The following is a 20,604-nucleotide window of genomic DNA, read 5'->3' as shown; positions in this document are numbered from 1 at the left end:
CTCCTCTACACCCTTCCCTGTCTCTGTGACACCCCCACACACCTCCTTGTCCCTGTGTCCCCCTCCCTCCCTTACACACCTCCCCGTCTCTGTGTCCCCCTCCCTCCCCTACACCCCACCCCATCTTTGTGACCCCCCCACAACCCTCCCCGTCTCTGTGTCCCCCTCCCTCCCCTACACCCCACCCCATCTATGTGACCCCCCCACAACCCTCCCCGTCTCTGTGTCCCCCTCCCTCCCCTACAGCCCTCCCCATTTCTGTGACCCCCCTCCCTTACAACCCTCCCTGTCCCTGTGTCCCCCTCTCTCTCCTACACCCTTCCCTGTCTCTGTGATCCCCCCTCCCCTACATCCCTCCCTGTCTCTGCAACTCCCTCCCCATCTCTGTGTCCCCCTCCTTCTCGTACACCCCTCCCCATCTCTGTGCCCCCCTCTCTCGCCTACACCCCTCCCCATCTCTGTGACCCCCTCCCTCCTCTACACCCCTCCCTGTCTCTGCGACTCCCTCCCCATCTCTGTGTCCCCCTCCCTCCCCTACACCCCTCCCCATCTCCGTGACCCCCCTCACCTACACCCCTCCCTGTCTCTGTGATAGGCTCCCTCCCCATCTCTGTGCCCCCTCCCTCCCCAACACCCCTCCCCATCTCCATAACCCCCTTCACCTACACTCCTCCCCATCTTAGTGTCCCCCTCCCTCCCCTACACCCCTCCCCATCTCCAAAACCCCCCTCCCCTACACCCCTCCCCATCTTCATAACCCCCTTCACCTACAGTCCTCCCCATCTATGTGTCCCTCTCCCTCCCCCACACCCCTCCCCATCTCTGTGTCCCTCTCCCTCACCCACACCCCTCCCCATCTCCAAAACCCCCCTCACCTACACCCCTCCCCATCACTGTGAACCCCTCCACTCCCCAGCACTCCCACCCCCCGTCTCCATGACACCCCTCACCTACACAGCTCTCTGTGGCCCCCACCTCCACTACACCCGTCCCCATGCCTACAATCCCCTCCCTCCCACACCCCTCACCATCTCTGTGACCCCTCCCTGTCTGCAAGACCCCCCCAGTACATCCCTCCCTGTTTCTGTGACCCCCCTCTCTCCCCTACATCCCCCCTTGTCTGTGAAACCACCCTTCCCCGTCTCTGTGACCCCCCTCCCTCCCCTACACCCCTCCCCATCTCCGCGACTCCCCTCACCTCCACCCCTCCCTGTCTCTGTGATAGGCTCCCTCCCCATCTCTGTGCCCCCTCCCTCCCCAACACCCCTCCCCATCTCGAAAACCCCCCTCCCCTACACCCCTCCCCATCTCCAAAACCCCCCCTCCCCATCTTCATAACCCCCTTCACCTACACTCCTCCCCATCTATGTGTCCCTCTCCCTCCCCTACACCCCTCCCCATCTCCAAAACCCCCCCTCCCCTACACCCCTCCCCATCTCTGTGACCCCTCCCTGTCTGCATGACCCCCCCAGTACATCCCTCCCTGTTTCTGTGACCCCCCTCACTCCCCTACATCCCCCCTTGTCTGTGAAACCACCCTTCCCCGTCTCTGTGACCCCCCTCCCTCCCCTACACCCCTCCCCATCTCCGCGACCCCCCTCACCTCCACCCCTCCCTGTCTCTGTGATAGGCTCCCTCCCCATCTCTGTGCCCCCTCCCTCCCCAACACCCCTCCCCATCTCCAAAACCCCCCTCCCCTACACCCCTCCCCATCTCCAAAACCCCCCCTCCCCATCTTCATAACCCCCTTCACCTACACTCCTCCCCATCTATGTGTCCCTCTCCCTCCCCTACACCCCTCCCCATCTCCAAAACCCCCCCTCCCCTACACCCCTCCCCATCTCTGTGACCCCTCCCTGTCTGCATGACCCCCCCAGTACATCCCTCCCTGTTTCTGTGACCCCCCCTCACTCCCCTACATCCCCCCTTGTCTGTGAAACCACCCTTCCCCGTCTCTGTGACCCCCTCCCTCCCCTACAGTATCATTAGGCTATTTATGTCCCCGACCACCTCTTCCAAAGAAACTCTCAAGTGATGTTTGTTTTTCACTCATCGAGTAGTTGTAGGTTAATGACCAACTGATGACCTCGCATGCGTAATAACCTCACTCAAACTCAACAGCGCGTGACAGGGAATGAGGAAAGGTGCAACTGACTCCTATTGTTTCATATCGCCAAATCCTATCGTTTCCTCACGGCCCGGTGGTTGGGGACCACTGCCCTACACCCTTGTCTCTGTGTCCCCCTCCCTCCCTTACACCCCCCACCGTCTCTGTGACCCCCCTCCCCTACAACCCTCCCCATCTCTCTGACCCCTTCCCTCCTCTACACCCTTCCCTGTCTCTGTGACCCCCCCCACACACCTCCTTGTCCCTGTGTCCCCCTCCCTCCCTTACACACCTCCCTGTCTCTGTGTCCCCCTCCCTCCCCTACACCCCACCCCATCTTTGTGACCCCCCCACACCCCTCCCTGTCTCTGTGTCACCCTCACTCCCCTACAGCCCTCCCCATTTCTGTGACCCCCCTCCCCTACAACCCTCCCTGTCCCTGTGTCCCCCTCCTTCCCCTATACCCTTCCCTGTCTCTGTGATCCCCCCTCCCCTACACCCCTACCTGTCTCTGCAACTCCCTCCCCATCTCTGTGTCCCCCTCCTTCTCATACACCCCTCCCCATCTCTGTGCCCCCCTCTCTCCCCTACACCCCTCCCCATCTCTGTGACCCCCTCCCTCCTCTACACCCCTCCCTGTCTCTGCGACTCCCTCCCCATCTCTGTGTCCCCCTCCCTCCCCTACACCCCTCCCCATCTCCGTGACCCCCCTCACCTACACCCCTCCCTGTCTCTGTGATAGGCTCCCTCCCCATCTCTGTGCCCCCTCCCTCCCCAACACCCCTCCCCATCTCCATAACCCCCTTCACCTACACCCCTCCCCATCTCCATAACCCCCCTCCCCTACAACCCTCCCCATCTCTGTGCCCCCCTCTCTCCCCTACACCCCTCCCCATCTCCATAACCCCCTTCACCTACACCCCTCCCCATCTCCATAACCCCCCTCCCCTACAACCCTCCCCATCTCTCTGACCCCTTCCCTCCTCTACACCCTTCCCTGTCTCTGTGACCCCCCCCCACACACCTCCTTGTCCCTGTGTCCCCCTCCCTCCCTTACACACCTCCCTGTCTCTGTGTCCCCCTCCCTCCCCTACACCCCACCCCATCTTTGTGACCCCCCCACACCCCTCCCTGTCTCTGTGTCACCCTCACTCCCCTACAGCCCTCCCCATTTCTGTGACCCCCCTCCCCTACAACCCTCCCTGTCCCTGTGTCCCCCTCCTTCCCCTATACCCTTCCCTGTCTCTGTGATCCCCCCTCCCCTACACCCCTACCTGTCTCTGCAACTCCCTCCCCATCTCTGTGTCCCCCTCCTTCTCATACACCCCTCCCCATCTCTGTGCCCCCCTCTCTCCCCTACACCCCTCCCCATCTCTGTGACCCCCTCCCTCCTCTACACCCCTCCCTGTCTCTGCGACTCCCTCCCCATCTCTGTGTCCCCCTCCCTCCCCTACACCCCTCCCCATCTCCGTGACCCCCCTCACCTACACCCCTCCCTGTCTCTGTGATAGGCTCCCTCCCCATCTCTGTGCCCCCTCCCTCCCCAACACCCCTCCCCATCTCCATAACCCCCTTGACCTACACTCCTCCCCATCTTAGTGTCCCCCTCCCTCCCCTACACCCCTCCCCATCTCCAAAACCCCCCTCCCCTACACCCCTCCCCATCTCCAAAACCCCCCTCCCCTACACCCCTCCCCATCTTCATAACCCCCTTCACCTACACTCCTCCCCATCTATGTGTCCCTCTCCCTCCCCCACACCCCTCCCCATCTCTGTGTCCCTTTCCCTCCCCCACACCCCTCCCCATCTCTGTGTCCCTCTCCCTCTCCCTCCCCCACACCCCTCCCCATCTCCAAAACCCCCCTCCCCTACACTCCTCCCCATCACTGTGAACCCCTCCCTCCCCAGCACTCCCCCCCCCGTCTCCATGATACCCCTCACCTACACAGCTCTCTGTGGCCCCCACCTCCACTACACCCCTCCCCATGCCTACAATCCCCACCCTCCCACACCCCTCCCCATCTCTGTGACCCCTCCCTGTCTGCATGACCCCCCCAGTACATCCCTCCCTGTTTCTGTGACCCCCCCTCACTCCCCTACATCCCCCCTTGTCTGTGAAACCACCCTTCCCCGTCTCTGTGACCCCCTCCCTCCCCTACAGTATCATTAGGCTATTTATGTCCCCGACCACCTCTTCCAAAGAAACTCTCAAGTGACGTTTGTTTTTCACTCATCGAGTAGTTGTAGGTTAATGACCAACTGATGACCTCGCATGCGTAATAACCTCACTCAAACTCAACAGCGCGTGACAGGGAATGAGGAAAGGTGCAACTGACTCCTATTGTTTCATATCGCCAAATCCTATCGTTTCCTCACGGCCCGGTGGTTGGGGACCACTGCCCTACACCCTTGTCTCTGTGTCCCCCTCCCTCCCTTACACCCCCCACCATCTCTGTGACCCCCCTCCCCTACAACCCTCCCCATCTCTGTGCCCCCCTCTCTCCCCTACACCCCTCCCCATCTCCATAACCCTCCCTCCTCTACACCCTTCCCTGTCTCTGTGACCCCCCCCACACACCTCCTTGTCCCTGTGTCCCCCTCCCTCCCTTACACACCTCCCCGTCTCTGTGTCCCCCTCCCTCCCCTACACCCCACCCCATCTCTGTGACCCCCCTCCCCTACAACCCTCCCTGTCCCTGTCTCCCCCTCCCTCCCCATCTCTGTGACCCTCCCTCCCCTACACACCTCCTTGTCCCTGTGTCCCCCTCCCTCTCGTACACCCCTCCCCATCTGTGACCCCACCCTCCCCTACACCCCTCCCCGTCTCTGAGACCCCCCTCCCCTACACCCCTCCCCGTCTTTGTGACCCCCCCTACACACGTCCCCGTCTCTGTGTCCCCCTCCCTCCCCTACACCCCTCCCCATCTCTGTGACCCCCCTCCCCTACAACCCTCCCTGTCCATGTGTCCCCCTCCCTCCCCTACACCCTTCCCTGTCTCTGTGATCCCCCCTCCCCTACACCTCTCCCTGTCTCTGCAACTCCCTCCCCATCTCTGTGTCCCCCTCCCTCTCGTACACCCCTCCCCATCTCTGTGCCCCCCTCTCTCCCCTACACCCCCCCATCTCTGTGACCCCCTCCCTCCTCTACACCCCTCCCTGTCTCTGCAACTCCCTCCCCATCTCTGTGTCCCCGTCCCTCCCCTACACCCCTCCCCATCTCCATGATCCCCCTCACCTACACCCCTCCCTGTCTCTGTGATAGGCTCCCTCCCCATCTCTGTTCCCCTCCCTCCCCAACACCCCTCCCCCAAAACACTTCCACTTCTCTATAACTCCTCTCCCCTCTCCCGGCCGTTGATCCCCGTTCTCCAGGATTCTCAGTCCCAACCCTCCCCAAATCTCCCCGCCTCCAGACTGATCTCAGGTCCCCGCTCTTCCCCTCCACTCGGAAGCTGTTCCCTCGAGCTCACTTCTCCCAGCCCTCGAGGCCTGTCCTCTGTGATCCATGTTACCTCGAGCGTGGGGCCGAGTTTGTTGTCGGAGGCCGGAGTCCTCGTGCGCTCGGGCACAGTGACAAACGTAGCGCCAGAGGCGCAGAGTGCTCACACCAGAAACATCAATTTCGCAGAAGTTACACGCGATTTTCACAAGAAAGCTCACGAGAAGCTGAAGGCCTGTCCTGGCCCGGAGTGGTCACAGTGTTGCCGTGCTGAGGTAGTGATTAGGGTTGTCGGGAAGTCGCTGTTCCTGAACCTGGCGGGGTGGGGCTTCCTGCCCGACGGGAGCTGTGAGACAGTGGCACGGCCTGGACGGAGGGGGGGTGGGGGGGTCTCTGATGATGGATGTTGCTCTCTTGAGGTAGCACCCCCTGTCGATACGACCGATGGTGGGGAGGGACGTGCCCGTGATGTACCGGGCTGAGTCCATCACTCTCTGCAGCTTCCTGTGCATTCGGATTGCTGTACCAGACCGGGATGCAACCAGTCAGGACACTTTCAAAAGAAATCTGACAAAGTTTGTTAATGTTCAGTAACAATTCGAACCTCTGTAACTTCCTGAGCCTCCTTTGTGCCTGTACCTGTGGGCTAGGCCCAGGGAAGGTGGTCAAGATGGAGGGAGTGTTGCCATGACAACTTGGCGATCGGGGGACTGGGCTTGCATCAGTGTCGCTGACCTCCATTTTCCCGCCTTTCCTCCCTCCCCCACCACAACCGCCCCCCCCCCCCCCAGCTCCAGGCAAATCCCGGACCACTGGTGTGGACTCCACAGACAGACGCGGCGGGAACAGGGGCCGGAAGCTGACCGGATGGGGAGGACGCGGCGGTGTTTCAGCCCCGCAGGGAGAGGGGGAGGGACGGCCGACCAAGGGGGGTCAAGCGGGGGTGAGCGGGGGATCTCGGGGGGCGGGTGGGCTGCTCCCCGTCCTGGAGAGAGCTGGGCTGAGGGAGTCCGGGGTTGGCCTGCGGGAAGGGAGAGTGGGCACCAAGGGGAGAGAGGCAGGTACCAGGAAGGAGGCAGCAGTTGTTGGGAAAGAGGAAGCAGGCATCAAGAAACAGGAAGTGGGCGTCAAGAAGCAGGAAGTGGCCATCAAGAAACAGGAAGTGGGTGTCAAGAAACAGGAAGTGGCCATCAAGAAACAGGAAGTGGGCATCAAGAAGCAGGAAGTGGCCATCAAGAAACAGGAAGTGGGCGTCAAGAAGCAGGAAGTGGGCGTCAAGAAGCAGGAAGTGGCCATCAAGAAACAGGAAGTGGGCATCAAGAAACAGGAAGTGGGCGTGAAGAAGCAGGTACTGGGCATCAAGAAACTGGTACCTGGCATCAGCAAACAGGCACTGAGTGTCAAGAAACATGAAGCAGGTGTAAAGAAACTCAAAGTGGGTGTTAGGAAGGGGAAGGAGGGTGCTAGAAATGAGGAAGTGGGTGTGAAGGAACAGGAAGTGGGCACTAGGAAGGAGGAACCAGGCACCAAGAAACAGGAAGCGGTCATCCAGCCGGGGAGGATCTCCAAAAAGCCACAAGCAGATCTCAAGAAGTCAGTTCTGGGGCTCACAAATCCGGACCCAGGCCACCAAAGCCCAGAGGTCGGGCGGAAGAGAGGTGGGAGTGGACACAGGAAGATGGAAGTGGGGCTGGGGAAAGAGGGTGGGGCCGGTCATAAGGGGACAGGGGCAGGGGTGGGCACGGGGAAGCCGGACGCAGCCACCAAAAAGCGGGAGATGCCTACCAGAGGGGGTGGCGGGAGAAAGGAAGCGGTCAAGAGGAAACAGGAGGTGGGGCCCGGGAAAAGGCCCAGGGCAACGGAAGCCCCGGTCCCCTTCCCTCCGGAACTCCTGCCACCTCTGGAGAGCGAATCCAAGATCCCGTCGCTCCCATCCGGGTGCATCCTGGCTGAGAGGGCCATCGCCTGCCCCGGAAACAAGCTGTCGGCCATCCCGGAACTGGCAGATCCTGCCCTCCACACACTCTACCTAGCAGGTAAGGCTGGCAACAGGGAGGGGGCGCGGTGGGAGGGACGGAGAGGGAGTGCTGTGAGTTGGTGGGGAGGGAGCGCTGTGGGAGGGGCCACACTGTGGGAAGGGTGATGATGGAGCTCCGTGTGGAATGGGTGGTGAAGAGGGAATGTCCTCCCACGGAAGGTGACAAGAAAGGAGTGCCGCAGTGAGGGAGAGGTAAAGATGAGGGACCCAATGGTGTCTCAGCCAGCCTCCTCTGTTGATGCCTCTCCCTTCCCTCCTCCCTCCTCCTTCCCTCCCCCCTCCCCGCTCCCCTCTCCCCTCTCTTTCTCCCCCTCCTCCTCTTCCACTCTCTCCATCACTCCTCCTTTTCCTCCTCCCCCTGTCCCCTCCTCTCCCCCCTCCACATCTCTCCCCGTTTCCCTCTACCCTTCTTTCTCTCTCCCTTCCCGTATCCCCTCTCTTCCCCCTTCCTCTCCTCCTCTACACTCGCACCCTCTCCTCTCTTCCCTAACCCCCCATCTTTCTCTGTCTCCCACAGACAACGACATCACCACCATCTCCTCCACCGATTTTGCCCGCCTCCCGAACATCCAGTGGCTGGACCTGAGCCGTAACAATGTGGGGGATGAGGGAATGGACTCCGAGGCATTTCGGGTGAGTAACCTCTCCCCCCTCTCTTCACCCCGTCCCAATGAAGGATCCCTTCCCCAAAGTTCCAGCCCTGTCTGATCCTACCAACTCCCCCCCACTTGTCACCTCCTCTGGCCACTCAAACGCCCAGCCCCAAGCCGGAGGGCCAGCAGGGTGGGGAGGGAGCTCCACTCTGGATGAGAGATGGTGTGGTATCTCCGCACTGCAGGACAGACAGTGAGGTATCTCCGCACGGCAGGATGGACAATGAGGGATCTCCACACGGCAAGATGGACAGCGAGGGATCTCCACACGGTTGTTTGGATGGTGAGGGATCTCTGCAGATCAGTATGGATGGTGAGGGATTTCCACACAGCAGTATAGACAGTGAGGGATCTCCAAACAGTAGGATGGACAGTGAGGGATCTCCACAGAGCAGTATGGACGGTGAGGGATCTCCACAGCCAGGGTGAGCAGTGAGGGATCTCCGCACTACAGTGTGGACAGTGAGGGATCTCCGCACAACAGTATGGACAGTGAGGGGTCTCCGCAGAGCAGTATAGATAGTGAGGGATCTCCACACAGTAGGATGGACAGTGAGGGATCTCCACACAGGAGGATGGAGAGTGAGGGATCTCCGCACTGCAGGGTGGCCAGTGAGGAATCTCTGCATGGCAGGGTCAACAGTGAGGGATCTCCGCACCGCGGGAAGAATGCTGAGGGATTACCGCACAGCGGAGGGACAATGAGTGAGCTCTGCGTTGCAGGAGGGGTGCTGAGGGAACTCTGTCCTGTGGGACAGGCAGTGAGAGACATTGAGGGATCTCAGCAGTGCAGGAGGATTGGCGAGGGAGCATCACACAGAGAGAGGGGTGCTGAAGGAGCCCAGCGCTGAGAGAGCCTGGTGCTATGTGACGGGGGCTGCAGAAGCTCCACATGACAGGAGGGTTGGTGAGGGATCTCCACGTGACAGGAGGGTTGGTGAGGGATCTCTGCATGACAGGAGGGTTGGTGAGGGATCTCCACGTGACAGGAGGGTTGGTGAGGGATCTCTGCATGACAGGAGGGTTTGTGAGGGATCTCCACACGACAGGAAGGTTGGTGAGGGATCTCCACACGACAGGAGGCACCGGGAGGGAGTGCCGGACTGTACGGGGAGCGGTGAGCGTGATGGCAGGTGGGACACTTGCGGTCCTGCAGAAGGAGGGTTAGGAAGGAGCACCCCGCTGTGGGAGGGGCAGCAAGGAGGGAGCACTGCACCGGGGTAAGGTCAGAAAGGAGGGAGCACCGCGCTGCGGGAGGGGCACTGAGGTAGATGAGGGGACGACGCAGGACGTTGTCTATTTGGACTTCCGCAAGGGCCCTCGAGGTGGACTTCTGGAAGGTTGGGCCCATGGAATGCAGAGAGAGCTAGTTCTGAGAATCCAAAGTTGGATCAGAGGGTAGTTGTTCGAAGGCTGCTTCGTGAAATGGAGGCTGGTGACTCGTGGCGTGGTGTTGGGCCACTTGTCAAATATCTATTTTATAAATCAGAGTCAGGTTTAATATCACCGGCATATCGTGAAGCTTGATGCCTTTGTGGCAGCATACACTGCAAAACATAATAGCAGAGAAAAAGAACTGGGAATTACAGGAAGTAGATATATGTTAAATAGTTTATGAAGTAATAGTGCCAAAATAGAAATAAAAAAGCAGTGAGATCGTGTTCATGGGTTCAGTGTCCATGAGTTCAACGTCCATTCAGAAATGGAATGGCAGAGGGGAAGAAGCTGTTCCTAAATCGTTGAGTGTGCGCCTTCAGGCTCCTGTACCTCCTCCCTGATGGTAGCACTGAGAAGAGGGCAGGTCCTGGGTGGTAGGAGTCTTTAATGATGGATGCCGTCTTGCTGAGGCATCGCTCCTTGAAGATGCCCTGGGTACTCTGGTGACTAGGGCCCGTGATGAGCTGACTAACTTTACAAATCTCTGCAGCTTACCTCGATCCTGTGCAGCAGCCCCTACCTCCGCCACCCCCCACCCCCTGTACCAGTCGGTGACGCAGCCAGTTCGAATCCTCTCCGCAGTACATCTGTAGACATTTTTGGTGACACGCCAAATCTCCTCCACATCGCCGCTGTCGTGTCTTCTTTGGAGCTTCATCAATGTGCTGGGTCCAGATTAGATCCTCGGAGATATTGACCGCTAGGAACTGACCTGGGTTTATAAAAGACCCTGCAGCTCTGTTTCATCAATTAGAGACATGAAGAATTTATGAAAAGCCTTCAGCCCTTGGACATGGAGGTATCGGAATCATCAGAAATTTGCAAAAGAGCAGGAACGAGAGTTGAAAATGAGACAAGTGATTGAGTCCAGATTGGCGGGGGGGGGGGGGGCGATCAGACAGGGGTGTGTTCTCTCGCAAGAAAATTCTAAGAGAATTTGCAGTATTCCAGGCATGATAATTTGAAGAATCTACGATACGCAGACGACGGTGCTGATAGCTACTTCTCAAGAGAAGCCCCAAGAAATACTGGGTAAAGTCGTTGAAGAAAGTGCAGAAGGCTGAATGTGATGGTTGTCACAAATAAGGAAGGAATACGGAAATGTGAACGTAAGAAATAGGAGCAGGAGTCGGCCATCTGGCCCATCGAGCCTGCTCCACTATTCAATAAGATCATGGCTGATCTGGCCATGGACTCATCTCCACCACCTGCCTTTTCCCCATAACCCTTAATCCCCCTACAATGCAAAAATCTATTCAACCTTGTCTTAAATATATTCACTGAGGTAGACTCCACTGCTTCATTGGGCAGAGAATTCCACAGATTCACCACTCTCTGGGAAAAGTAGTTCCTCCTCATCTCCGTCCTAAATCTACTCTCCTGACTCCTGAGTCTATGTCCCCTAGTTCTAGTCTCACCTACCAGTGAAAGCAATTTTCCTGCCCCTACGTTTCTATAAGATCTCCTCTCATCCTTCTGAAATCCAGCGATTACAGTCCCAGGCGACTCAATCTCTCCTCATAGTCTAACGCCCTCATCTCTGGAATCAGCCAGATGAACTTCCTCTGCAGCACCTCCAAAGCCAGTCTATCCTTCCTCAAGTCAGGAGAGCAGGACTGCACGCAGTACTCCAGGTGTGGCCTCACCAGTACCCAGCACAGTTGCTGCATGACCTCCCTGCTCTTCAATTCAATCCCTCTTGCAATGAAGGCCAACGTACCATTTGGCTTCTTGATAGCCTGCTGCACCTTGCAAACCAACCTTTTGGCGATTTGTGCACAAGCACTCCCAAGTCCCTCTACACAGCAGCGTGCTGCAATCTTTTGCCATTTGAACAATAATCTGATCTTCTGTGAACTGAAAGTGGGCAACGAAACAATAAAACAGACATGAAATGACTTAGGGAGCATGATAACATCGGATGGTGGGGTTGATGTTGAAATTAGAAGGAGGATTGGGATTGCTAAATCCACATTCGAGCAAGGTACCAAAGACTAAGAGAGTTTCAATACGTACTAAACTGAGAGTGGTGGGGTGCTACATTCACTCCGCACTAACACATGGAAGCAAATGTTGGACAGTATTGAAGCTGCAGAAATATGGTTTCTGGGACGAATGGTGAAAATACCATGGAAGGACTGAGTAACGACCGGGGACGTGCTGCAGAAAGCCGGGAGTAAGGAGAGGGCTGATATCGTGGATCGGGAAAGGGCAGCTGGAATTTCCGGGAGGTGTACCGAGGAAGGAGAAGCTCAAACATTTTGCAGGGACGGGAAAAGTTGATGGAAGGAAGAGTCACGGTCAACAGCGTGTGGTATTCATGGGTTACATCAAAGGACGGAGAGACAAAAGTTTTGAAGAGCTTATTCGAACTTAGATTAAAGACAGATGCAAGCCCAAGATCGCCCACATCATACGACCCGGCCCACAGTGACGAGGCAGATGGAATACGGTGTCAGGAAGTGTCTGGTCAGGCACTTCAATAGAAGGAATAAAAGAGGAAATGATTTTCTAAATGGAAAGAAAATAGGAGATTTTGTACAGGATTCCCTAAAGGTTAACTTGCAGGTTGAGTCTGAGGTGAGGAAGGCAAATGCAATGTTAGCATTAATTTCGAGAGGACTAGAATACAAAAGCAAGGATGTAATGCTGAGGTTTTACTATGAGGACTGTGAGAAGTTTTAGGTCCCTTATCTAAGAGAGGATGTGCTGACATTGGAGAGGGTTCAAAGGAGGTTCAGGAAAATGATTCTGGGCTTGAAAGGCTTGTCGTATGAGGAGTGTCTGATGGTTCGGGGCCCGTGCTCACTGGAATTCAGAAGAATGAAAGGGGATCTTATTGAAACTTATTGAATGGTGAAAAGCCTTTATAGAGTGGATGTGGAGAGGATGTTTCCGATGTTGGGGGAGTCTAAGACCGGAGGACACAGCTTCAGAATAGAGGGGTGTCCTTTTAGAACAGAGATGAGGAGGAATTTCTTTAACCAGAGGGTGGTGAGTCTGTGGAATTCGTTGCCACAGGTGACTGTGGAGACTGAGTGATTGACATATTTAAGGCAGAGGTTGGTACATTCCTGATTAGTTAGGGTAGGAAGGGATACGGGGAGAAGGCAGGAGATTGGGGCTGAGAGGGAAAATGGATCAGCCATGATGAAATAGCAGAGCAGACTCGATGGGCCAAACAGCCTAGTTCTGCTCCTATATCTTATGGTCCATGATGATATAACTGATTTGGATACTGGAAGGGCTTCATCACCAAGATTAGGACCTGTTGTTGATAGTGAAGAACGTTGTCGTAGATCCCTGGGGGATCTCGATCAGTTAGGGAAACGGGATGCAGAACGGCAAATGGGTTTTTAAAAATGCAGAAGAGATTCTTGTGTTCAGATGCTGGAAATCTTGAGCAACACACACACACCCAAGACAGGTTGGTAAAAATCTGCCATGATTGAAAAACAAGGCAGATGTGATAGGCTGAATGGCCTAATTCTGCTCCTATCTATTGTGGGCTAAAATGTTGGAGGAGCTCAGCAGGTCAGGCAGCATTTACGGAGGGGAATAAGCAGTCGACATTTCGGGCTGAGACCCTTCACTGGGGCATACCCGGATTTCAATACACTTTCAACTAACTATGCACTTGTAATCCCAAATCCGTCTGTTGGTGATGCATTTTGGAAAGTTAGACCAGAGAAGGACTTATTCTGTGAATGGCAGAGCACTAGGGAGCGTAATGGAACAGAGGGATTTGGGACTACAAGTGCATAGTTGGTTGAAAGTGGCGTCATAGTTAGAAAGGGTCGTGAAGAAGGCGTTTGGCACGCCGGCACTGAGTACAGGAGTTGGGACGTGACGGTGCAGTTGTGTAAGTCGTTGGGGGAAGCCGTACCTGGACGGTTTTCCCTGTTGTGGGAAAGACATGGTTAAACTGGAAAGAGTGCAGGGAAGATTGGCGAGGGTGTTGTCAGGCCCAGACAGCCTGGGCTGTAGGGAGAGGTTGGCCAAATAGTCATAGTCATAGTCATACTTTATTGATCCCGGGGGAAATTGGTTTTTGTTACAGTTGCACCATAAATAATAAATAGTAATAAAACCATAAATAGTTAAGTAGTAATATGTAAATTATGCCAGTAAATTATGAAATAAATCCAGGACCAGCCTATTGGCTCAGGGTGTCTGACCCTCCAAGGGAGGAGTTGTAAAGTTTGATGGCCACAGGCAGAAATGACTTCCTATGATGCTCTGTGCTGCATCTCGGTGGAATGAGGCTCTGGCTGAATGTACTCCTGTGCCCAACCAGTACATTATGTAGTGGATGGGAGACATTGTCCAAGATGGCATGCAACTTGGACAGCATCTTCTTCTCAGGCACCACCGTGAGAGAGTCTAGTTCCATCCCCACCGCATCACTGGCCTCTATTGGGCCTGTAATCCGCAGACCAGTGGAGACCTTACGGAAGAATTTAAAATGATGAGAGATATCAGTATGGTGGATGGTAACCATCATTTCCCCAGGGTAGGGGAGTCCAAAACTAGGGGCATAGATTTCGGATGGGGGGGAAGATTTAGAAGGGACACTGAGGGGCAACTTTTTCACTCAGAGGGTGGTCCGTATATGGAAGGAGCTGCCAGGGCAGGTGGTTGAGGCAGGAACAATAGTATCATTTAAAAAACACTTGGATATGCCCATGAAGGGACAGGGCTTGGGGGGATATGGGCCAAACATAAGAAATTGGGACTAGTGGGGGGAAATTTTACAAGACTTTGGTGAGCCCTAATTTGGAGTATGGTGTGCAGTTTTGGTCACCTACCTACAGGAAAGATGTAAATAAGGTTGAAAGAGTACGGAGAAAATTTACAAGGATGTTGCTGGGTCTGGAGGACCCGAGTGATAAGGAAAGATTGAATAGGTTAGGACTGTAGAAGATTGAGGGGAGGTTTGATAGAGGTATACAAAATTATGAGGGGTACAGATAGGGTTAAATGCAAGTCGGCTCTTTCCACTGAGGCTGGGTGTGACTACAACCAGAAGGGTTAAGGGTGAAAGGTGAAAAATTCAAGGGGAACATGAGCAGAAACTTCTTCACTCAGAGGGTGGTGAGAGTGTGGAACGAGCTGCCAGCACAAGTGGTTCACGTGAGCTTGATTTCAACACTTATGAGACGTTTGGACAGGTCAGTGGATGGTGGGGGTACGGAGGGCTATGGTCCAGGTGCAGGCCGATGGGAATAGGCAGTTTAAAAGTTTCAGCATGGACTAGATGGGCCGAAGGGCCTGTTTGTGTGCTGGACTTTGCTACGACTCTGTGACACTGGGGTCAGCATGAACTGAGTGGGCCTATATCTAGGTTATGTTCCTGCACGACTTCCTCCTCCTGTAACTAGGGGAAGAAAGGGTTAATATACAGTCCTGTGTAAAAGTCTTAGGCATATATATATATATAGCTAGGATGCCTGAGACAGTTGCATGGTATTCCAGTAATTTTACGTATTGCACTGTACTGCCGCCACAAAAAAAACCCACATTTCATGACAGATGTGAGCGATGATAAACCTGATTCTGATATGGCTCTCCATTGTGGACTGAGAGTGGGAAGGGGGCAGGGAGAGGGGAATCAGGGTTGGGAAAAGGGGAGGGAGAGGGGTGGGAGCGGGAAGCACCAGAGAGACATTCTGTGATGATCAATAAACCAATTGTTTGCAATCAAATGACCTTGCCTGGTGTCTCAGGGTTGGGTGTGTCTGTATCTGCACTACCCCCTTTTACATTGGTGCTTGGAAATTGGTACTGAGGGGATGTCGGGGGTAGGGTTTTCACACAGAGAGTGGTGGGTGCGGGCAATGTATTGCCAGTGACGGTGGTGGTGGAAGTGGATACAATAGGTTCTTTTAAGAGCCTCTTAGATAGGTACATGGAGTTTAGAAAAATAGAGGGCTGTGCAGTAGGGAAATCCTAGGCAGTCTCTAGACTAGGTTACATGGTCGGCACAACATTGTGGGCCGAAGGGCCTGTAATGTGCCGTAGATTTCTATGTTCTGTGTACCCCCGCCCCAGGCACTCCTCTGCCACCTGCCCGGCACCATTCCCAGCATCCTTTGCTCCCTCCAGATTTACAAACTTGCTCTCCGCTCCACGTTGACAAATGCAAAAATCTTAGGCCAAAAGACTCTTGCACAGTGCTGCAGGGTTTTTTTTTAAACAAGGGAGGGTAATGGAACACACTACCAGAGGCAGAAGACGAAACATCAGAGAGTCTTGGACAGCACATGGGTGGCAGAAAAACGAGGGCTATGTGGGAGGGAAGGGTTAGGTTGATCTTGGAGAGGATTAAAAGGTTGCTACGACGTGGTAGGCCGAAGGCTTGTACTGAACTTAATGGCTCCATGTTCTGCGTGCTCCCCTGGGATGATAATGTTCAAGAGATGACGTTTGACTCATTCTCAGCCGATGCTGGAGCCCCTCGCACTGATGACACAGCTTCAAATATATTTCCTCTCAGGCGTCTGGGAAAGTTGACTCAGGATGAGGTTATCTGTAGCACCTGCACTCAATTCGTTCAGAAGAATTCCCACTTCATTATGCAGCTGCCTTGAGCCAGTCGAGTCCTGGACTCAGGAACATGTTTTAACACTTTAATTCTCAGCATCTACTGGAATTGTGCACTGTCGCACACTCCCGGAGAAATTCCCTCCACACCGTCCCATCACACTCCTGGTGTCAGGCACAGTGGGAAACTCCCTCCACACCATCCCATCACACTCTCCCGGGGTCAGACACAGAGTGAAGCTCCCTCCACGCTGTCCCATCACACTCTCCCGGGGTCAGACACAGAGTGAAGCTCCCTCCACACTGTCCCATCACACTCTCCCGGGGTCAGACACAGAGTGAAGCTCCCTCCACGCTGTCCCATCACACACTCCCGGGGTCAGACACAGAGTGAAGCTCCCTCCACACCGTCCCATCACACACTCCCGGGGTCAGACACAGAGTGAAGCTCCCTCCACACTGTCCCATCACACACTCCCGGGGTCAGACACAGAGTGAAGCTCCCTCCACACCGTCCCATCACACACTCCCGGGGTCAGACACAGAGTGAAACTCCCTCCACGCCGTCCCATCACACTCTCCCGGGGTCAGACACAGAGTGAAACTCCTTCCCAAGGTCCCATGCTGCAGACAGTGAGTGGAAGGTCCACTCAGGAAAGCAGGTCCATGTGGAAAGTTTGACAAGCTTGGCTGCTGCACTGGGATGTAACTGTCCAGCTCACAGCCACAACATCCGGAGTGCCTGGGCCCCCCTCTTTTGGCGGGAGCACCACCAGTCTCCCTGCCTGGCCTCACCGCAGAGGCCTGGCCAACGCAGCAGAACTCCAGGTCTGGGGGGGTGGAGTCTGCTTCCAGTGGTAGGCCAGCCATCTGAGGGCGAGAGAGAAGAGAGCATGGGGTGGGGAGGAGACATAGAAGAGGGAGAGAGAGAAGGAGAGAGGGGAGAGAGATAGAGAGGGGGAGAAAGGCTGGGAAGAAAGAGGAGATGAAGGGGCAGTGAGACAGGGAGAGACGGAAGGAGAGAGGATTAGGAAGAGAAAGGGAGTGAAGGAGAGAGATTGGGAGAGTGCAAGTAGGAGGGAGGGGGAAAGAGGGAACGAGGGAGAGAGGGGTGGGGGGAAGAGAAATGGAGAGTCACAGAGTGCTACAACACAGAAACAGGCCCTTTGGCCCATCTAGTCCATGATGAACCATTTAAACTGCTGACTCCCAGTGACCTTGAACATTGAAATACAATGTTGGAAAGTGTATGGTTATGCACTTTGGCAGAAGAAATAAACAGGCAGACTATTATTTAAATGGGGAGAGAATTCAAAGTTCTGAGATGCAACAGGACTTGGGAATCCTTGTATAGGATACCCTTAAGGTTAACCTCCAGGTTGAGTCGGTGGTGAAGAAGGCGAATGCAATGTTGGCATTCATTTCTAGAGGAATAGAGTATAGGAGCAGGGATGTGATGTTGAGGCTCTATAAGGTGCTGGTGAGACCTCACTTGGAGTACTGTGGGCAGTTTTGGTCTCCTTTTTTAAGAAAGGATGTGCTGACGTTGGAGAGGGTGCAGAGAAGATTCACTAGAATGATTCCGGGGATGAGAGGGTTAACATATGAGGAACACTTGTCCGCTCTTGGACTGTATTCCTTGGAGTTTTAGAAGAATGAGGGGAGACCTCATAGAAACATTTCGAATGTTGAAAGGCGTGGACAGAGTGGATGTGGCAAAGTTGTTTCCCATGATGGGGGAGTCTAGTACGAGAGGTCATGACTTAAGGATTGAAGGGCGCCCATTCAGAACAGAGATGCGAAGAAATTTTTTTAGCCAGAGGGTGGTGAATCTATGGAATTTGTTGCCACGGGCAGCAGTGGAGGCCAAGTCATTGGGTGTATTTAAGGCAGAGATTGATAGGTATCTGAGTAGCCAGGGCATCAAAGGTTATGGTGAGAAGGCGGGGGAGTGGGACTAAGTGGGAGAATGGATCAGCTCATGATAAAATGGCGGAGCAGACTCGATGGGCTGAATGGCCGACTTCTGCTCCTTTATCTTATGGTCTTATGACCTGCACCAGAACCACAGCCCTCCATACCCCGACCATCCATCTACCTGTCCAAACCTCAAGCTTGCACACACCGCTTGTGCTGGCAGCCCGTTCCACACTCTCACCACCATGTGAGTAAAGAAGTTCCCCTCGTGGTCCCCTTAAACATTTCACACCGCGAGGGGGAGTCGGAGAGATGGGAAGAGGGAGAGGGAGAGGGAGAGGGAGGGAAATTGAGGAAAGGGTAGATGGGGAGAGAAGGTGAGAGACATGAAGGAGGGAGAGAGTGGGGAGAATAAAGGGGAGAGAGCACAGAGAAAAAAGATTGAGGGAAACGTATGGGTAGGAAAGAGGGGAGAGACAAGGAGGAGGGAGAAAGGAGTGGGGATGGGTTGATAGGGAGCAAGAGTGAGGGCAGGGGAGGGGGAGAGAGAAGGTGAGGTGGAGAGAGGTGAGGGAGGTATAGAGAGAAGGGGAGGACAGAACAATGGGGAGGGAGAGGAAATGGAAATATATATGAGAGAGAGAGAGAAGGAGAGAGCAAAAGAGAGTCAATGAGAGGGGAGATTCTTAACAAGACAGAAGACAGGTGAAAGATGAGAAAGGGAGGGAAGGGAATTCTGTAGCAGCTTCTAGTGTAGTGTGTGGTATCAGACCGACTGAAGAACAATTCAGGTCAAAAGCTCGGAAGGGGAAAAGAGATAGTCAGGAGGACACTAGTTCCCCTCTCCACTCCCCCCTACCCCCTCCCTCTTCCCTTCTCCTTCCCCCCTCTCCCTAATCTTTCTCTGTACTCATTCAAACTGATTGACACTTCTCGTAGATAGCCGACCAGAACCGCAGCCTTTCTGCCCCAGGGGAGGGGGGCCTAGAACAAGGAGATTTGAGAAGGAGGAGATTTTAAAAGATAGCTTTCCACCCACAATGTGGTGCGTGTATGGAACAAGCTGCCAGAGGAAGTGGTTGGGGCAGGTACATGACTACTTCGAACCCAGGCCTCGCCAGTGTCTTCAACATAACATCCCAGCTCCTGGATTCAGTGCCCATTCCCATTTCGACATGTCAGTCCATGGCCTCCTCTACTGCCACGATGAGGCCTCTCTCAGGACACCTCATATTCCACCTGGGTAGCCTCCAGCCTGATGGTACGAGCATCGATGTCTCAAACTTCCATAATTCCTCCTCACCCTCCGGCCTCCCTTTTTCTATTCCCCGCTCTGGCCTCTCACCTCCTCACCCCGGGGCCCCTCCATCTTCCCTTTCTCCCATGGTCCACTCTCCTCTCCTATCAGATTCCCTCCTCTCCAGCCCTTTGCCTTTCCCACCCATCACCTCGCATCATCCTCCCCTCCTCCACCCACCAGGATCAACCCATCACCTTCTTGCTTTGTACGTCTTCCATTCTCTCTTCCCTCCCCACCCCCATCTTCTTCCCCGGTCTCGGCCTGAAACGTCGACTGTTTATTCATCTCCATAGATACTGCCTGACATGCTGAGTTCCTCCGGTGTTTTGTGTGTGTGACCCAGTACTTAGATCTATGAAGGCCTGTGTGCCAACAGCTCTCTCTGTGACCCCGTCTGCCTGTGACGCCACAATTCCAGAATTCTTCCTCCTTTATCCGTAACCCACATTGCTCCTCGATGCGCTGTTCCCCTCAGGCCAACGAGACGTTGGTGAGGCCGCACTCGAAGTACTTTGTACAGTTCCGGTCACCCAGCTATAGGAAGGATGTCATTAAGCTGGAGAGGGGGCAGGAAAGATTCACCAGGATTTTCCCGGGACTGGAGGGATTGAGTTATAAAGAGAGGCCGTACAGGCTGGGACTGTTTTCCCTGGAGTGAGGAGTGACTTACAGAGGTTTCTAAAACCACGAGGGGCGTAGATAAAGTGGGCGGTCACTGTCTTTTTCCCTGGGGAGGGGAGTCTAAAACGAGAAGGCACAAGGAGAAGGTTTGAGAGGGAGAAGAATTTAGAAGATAAGTTTTCATCCGGAGAGTGGGCCCATATATGGGACGAGCTTCCAGAGGAAGTGATTGAGGGAGGCGCATGAGCAACATTCCAAAGACACTCGGACATTATGTGGATAGGAAAGGTTTAGAGGGATGTGGGCCAAACGCGGACGATTGGGATGAGGAAATGTTCCATCGCTCTATGTGAGAGATGGGCAATATCTACGCACACGCGCGCACACACAGTGGTGGAGGTCGGAATTCACCTAATCCATATGCCAGCAGCTCTACCCGCCGTACCGCTCAGCCGCCCAGTGATTAGGGAAGGATACGGTGGGTGGGCTGGGAGCAAAGAAGACCAGTTTCACTCTGCCCCCTCCCCCAGCTGCCTATCACCTCCCTCA

At 54.9% G+C, this 20,604-nt stretch overlaps 2 protein-coding genes across 2 annotated transcripts in view; both read left to right on the top strand.

The window, feature by feature from the left end:
• LOC134338747 (uncharacterized) overlaps positions 1–7,248 on the top strand; it is a gene marked incomplete at its 3' end in the record, with an annotated part of 30,739 nt that extends 23,491 nt beyond the window's left edge. Inside the window, exon 3 of the mRNA XM_063034789.1 lies at positions 6,338–7,248. Within this exon, the coding sequence (XP_062890859.1) occupies positions 6,338–7,248 (911 nt within the window). The remainder of the gene's footprint in view (positions 1–6,337) is intronic.
• Positions 7,249–7,302: 54 nt separating this feature from the next.
• Positions 7,303–20,604, top strand: part of LOC134338658 (extracellular matrix protein 2-like) — a 30,207-nt gene continuing 16,905 nt past the window's right edge. The window contains exons 1-2 of the mRNA XM_063034655.1: positions 7,303–7,582; positions 8,102–8,217. Of these exons, the coding sequence (XP_062890725.1) occupies positions 7,324–7,582; positions 8,102–8,217 (375 nt within the window). The 5' untranslated portion in view covers positions 7,303–7,323. The remainder of the gene's footprint in view (positions 7,583–8,101; positions 8,218–20,604) is intronic.

The sequence above is a fragment of the Mobula hypostoma genome, chromosome 28, assembly GCF_963921235.1.
Source record: "Mobula hypostoma chromosome 28, sMobHyp1.1, whole genome shotgun sequence".
NCBI lineage: Eukaryota > Metazoa > Chordata > Chondrichthyes > Myliobatiformes > Myliobatidae > Mobula > Mobula hypostoma.
This window is presented reverse-complemented; position numbering and strand designations above follow the sequence as displayed.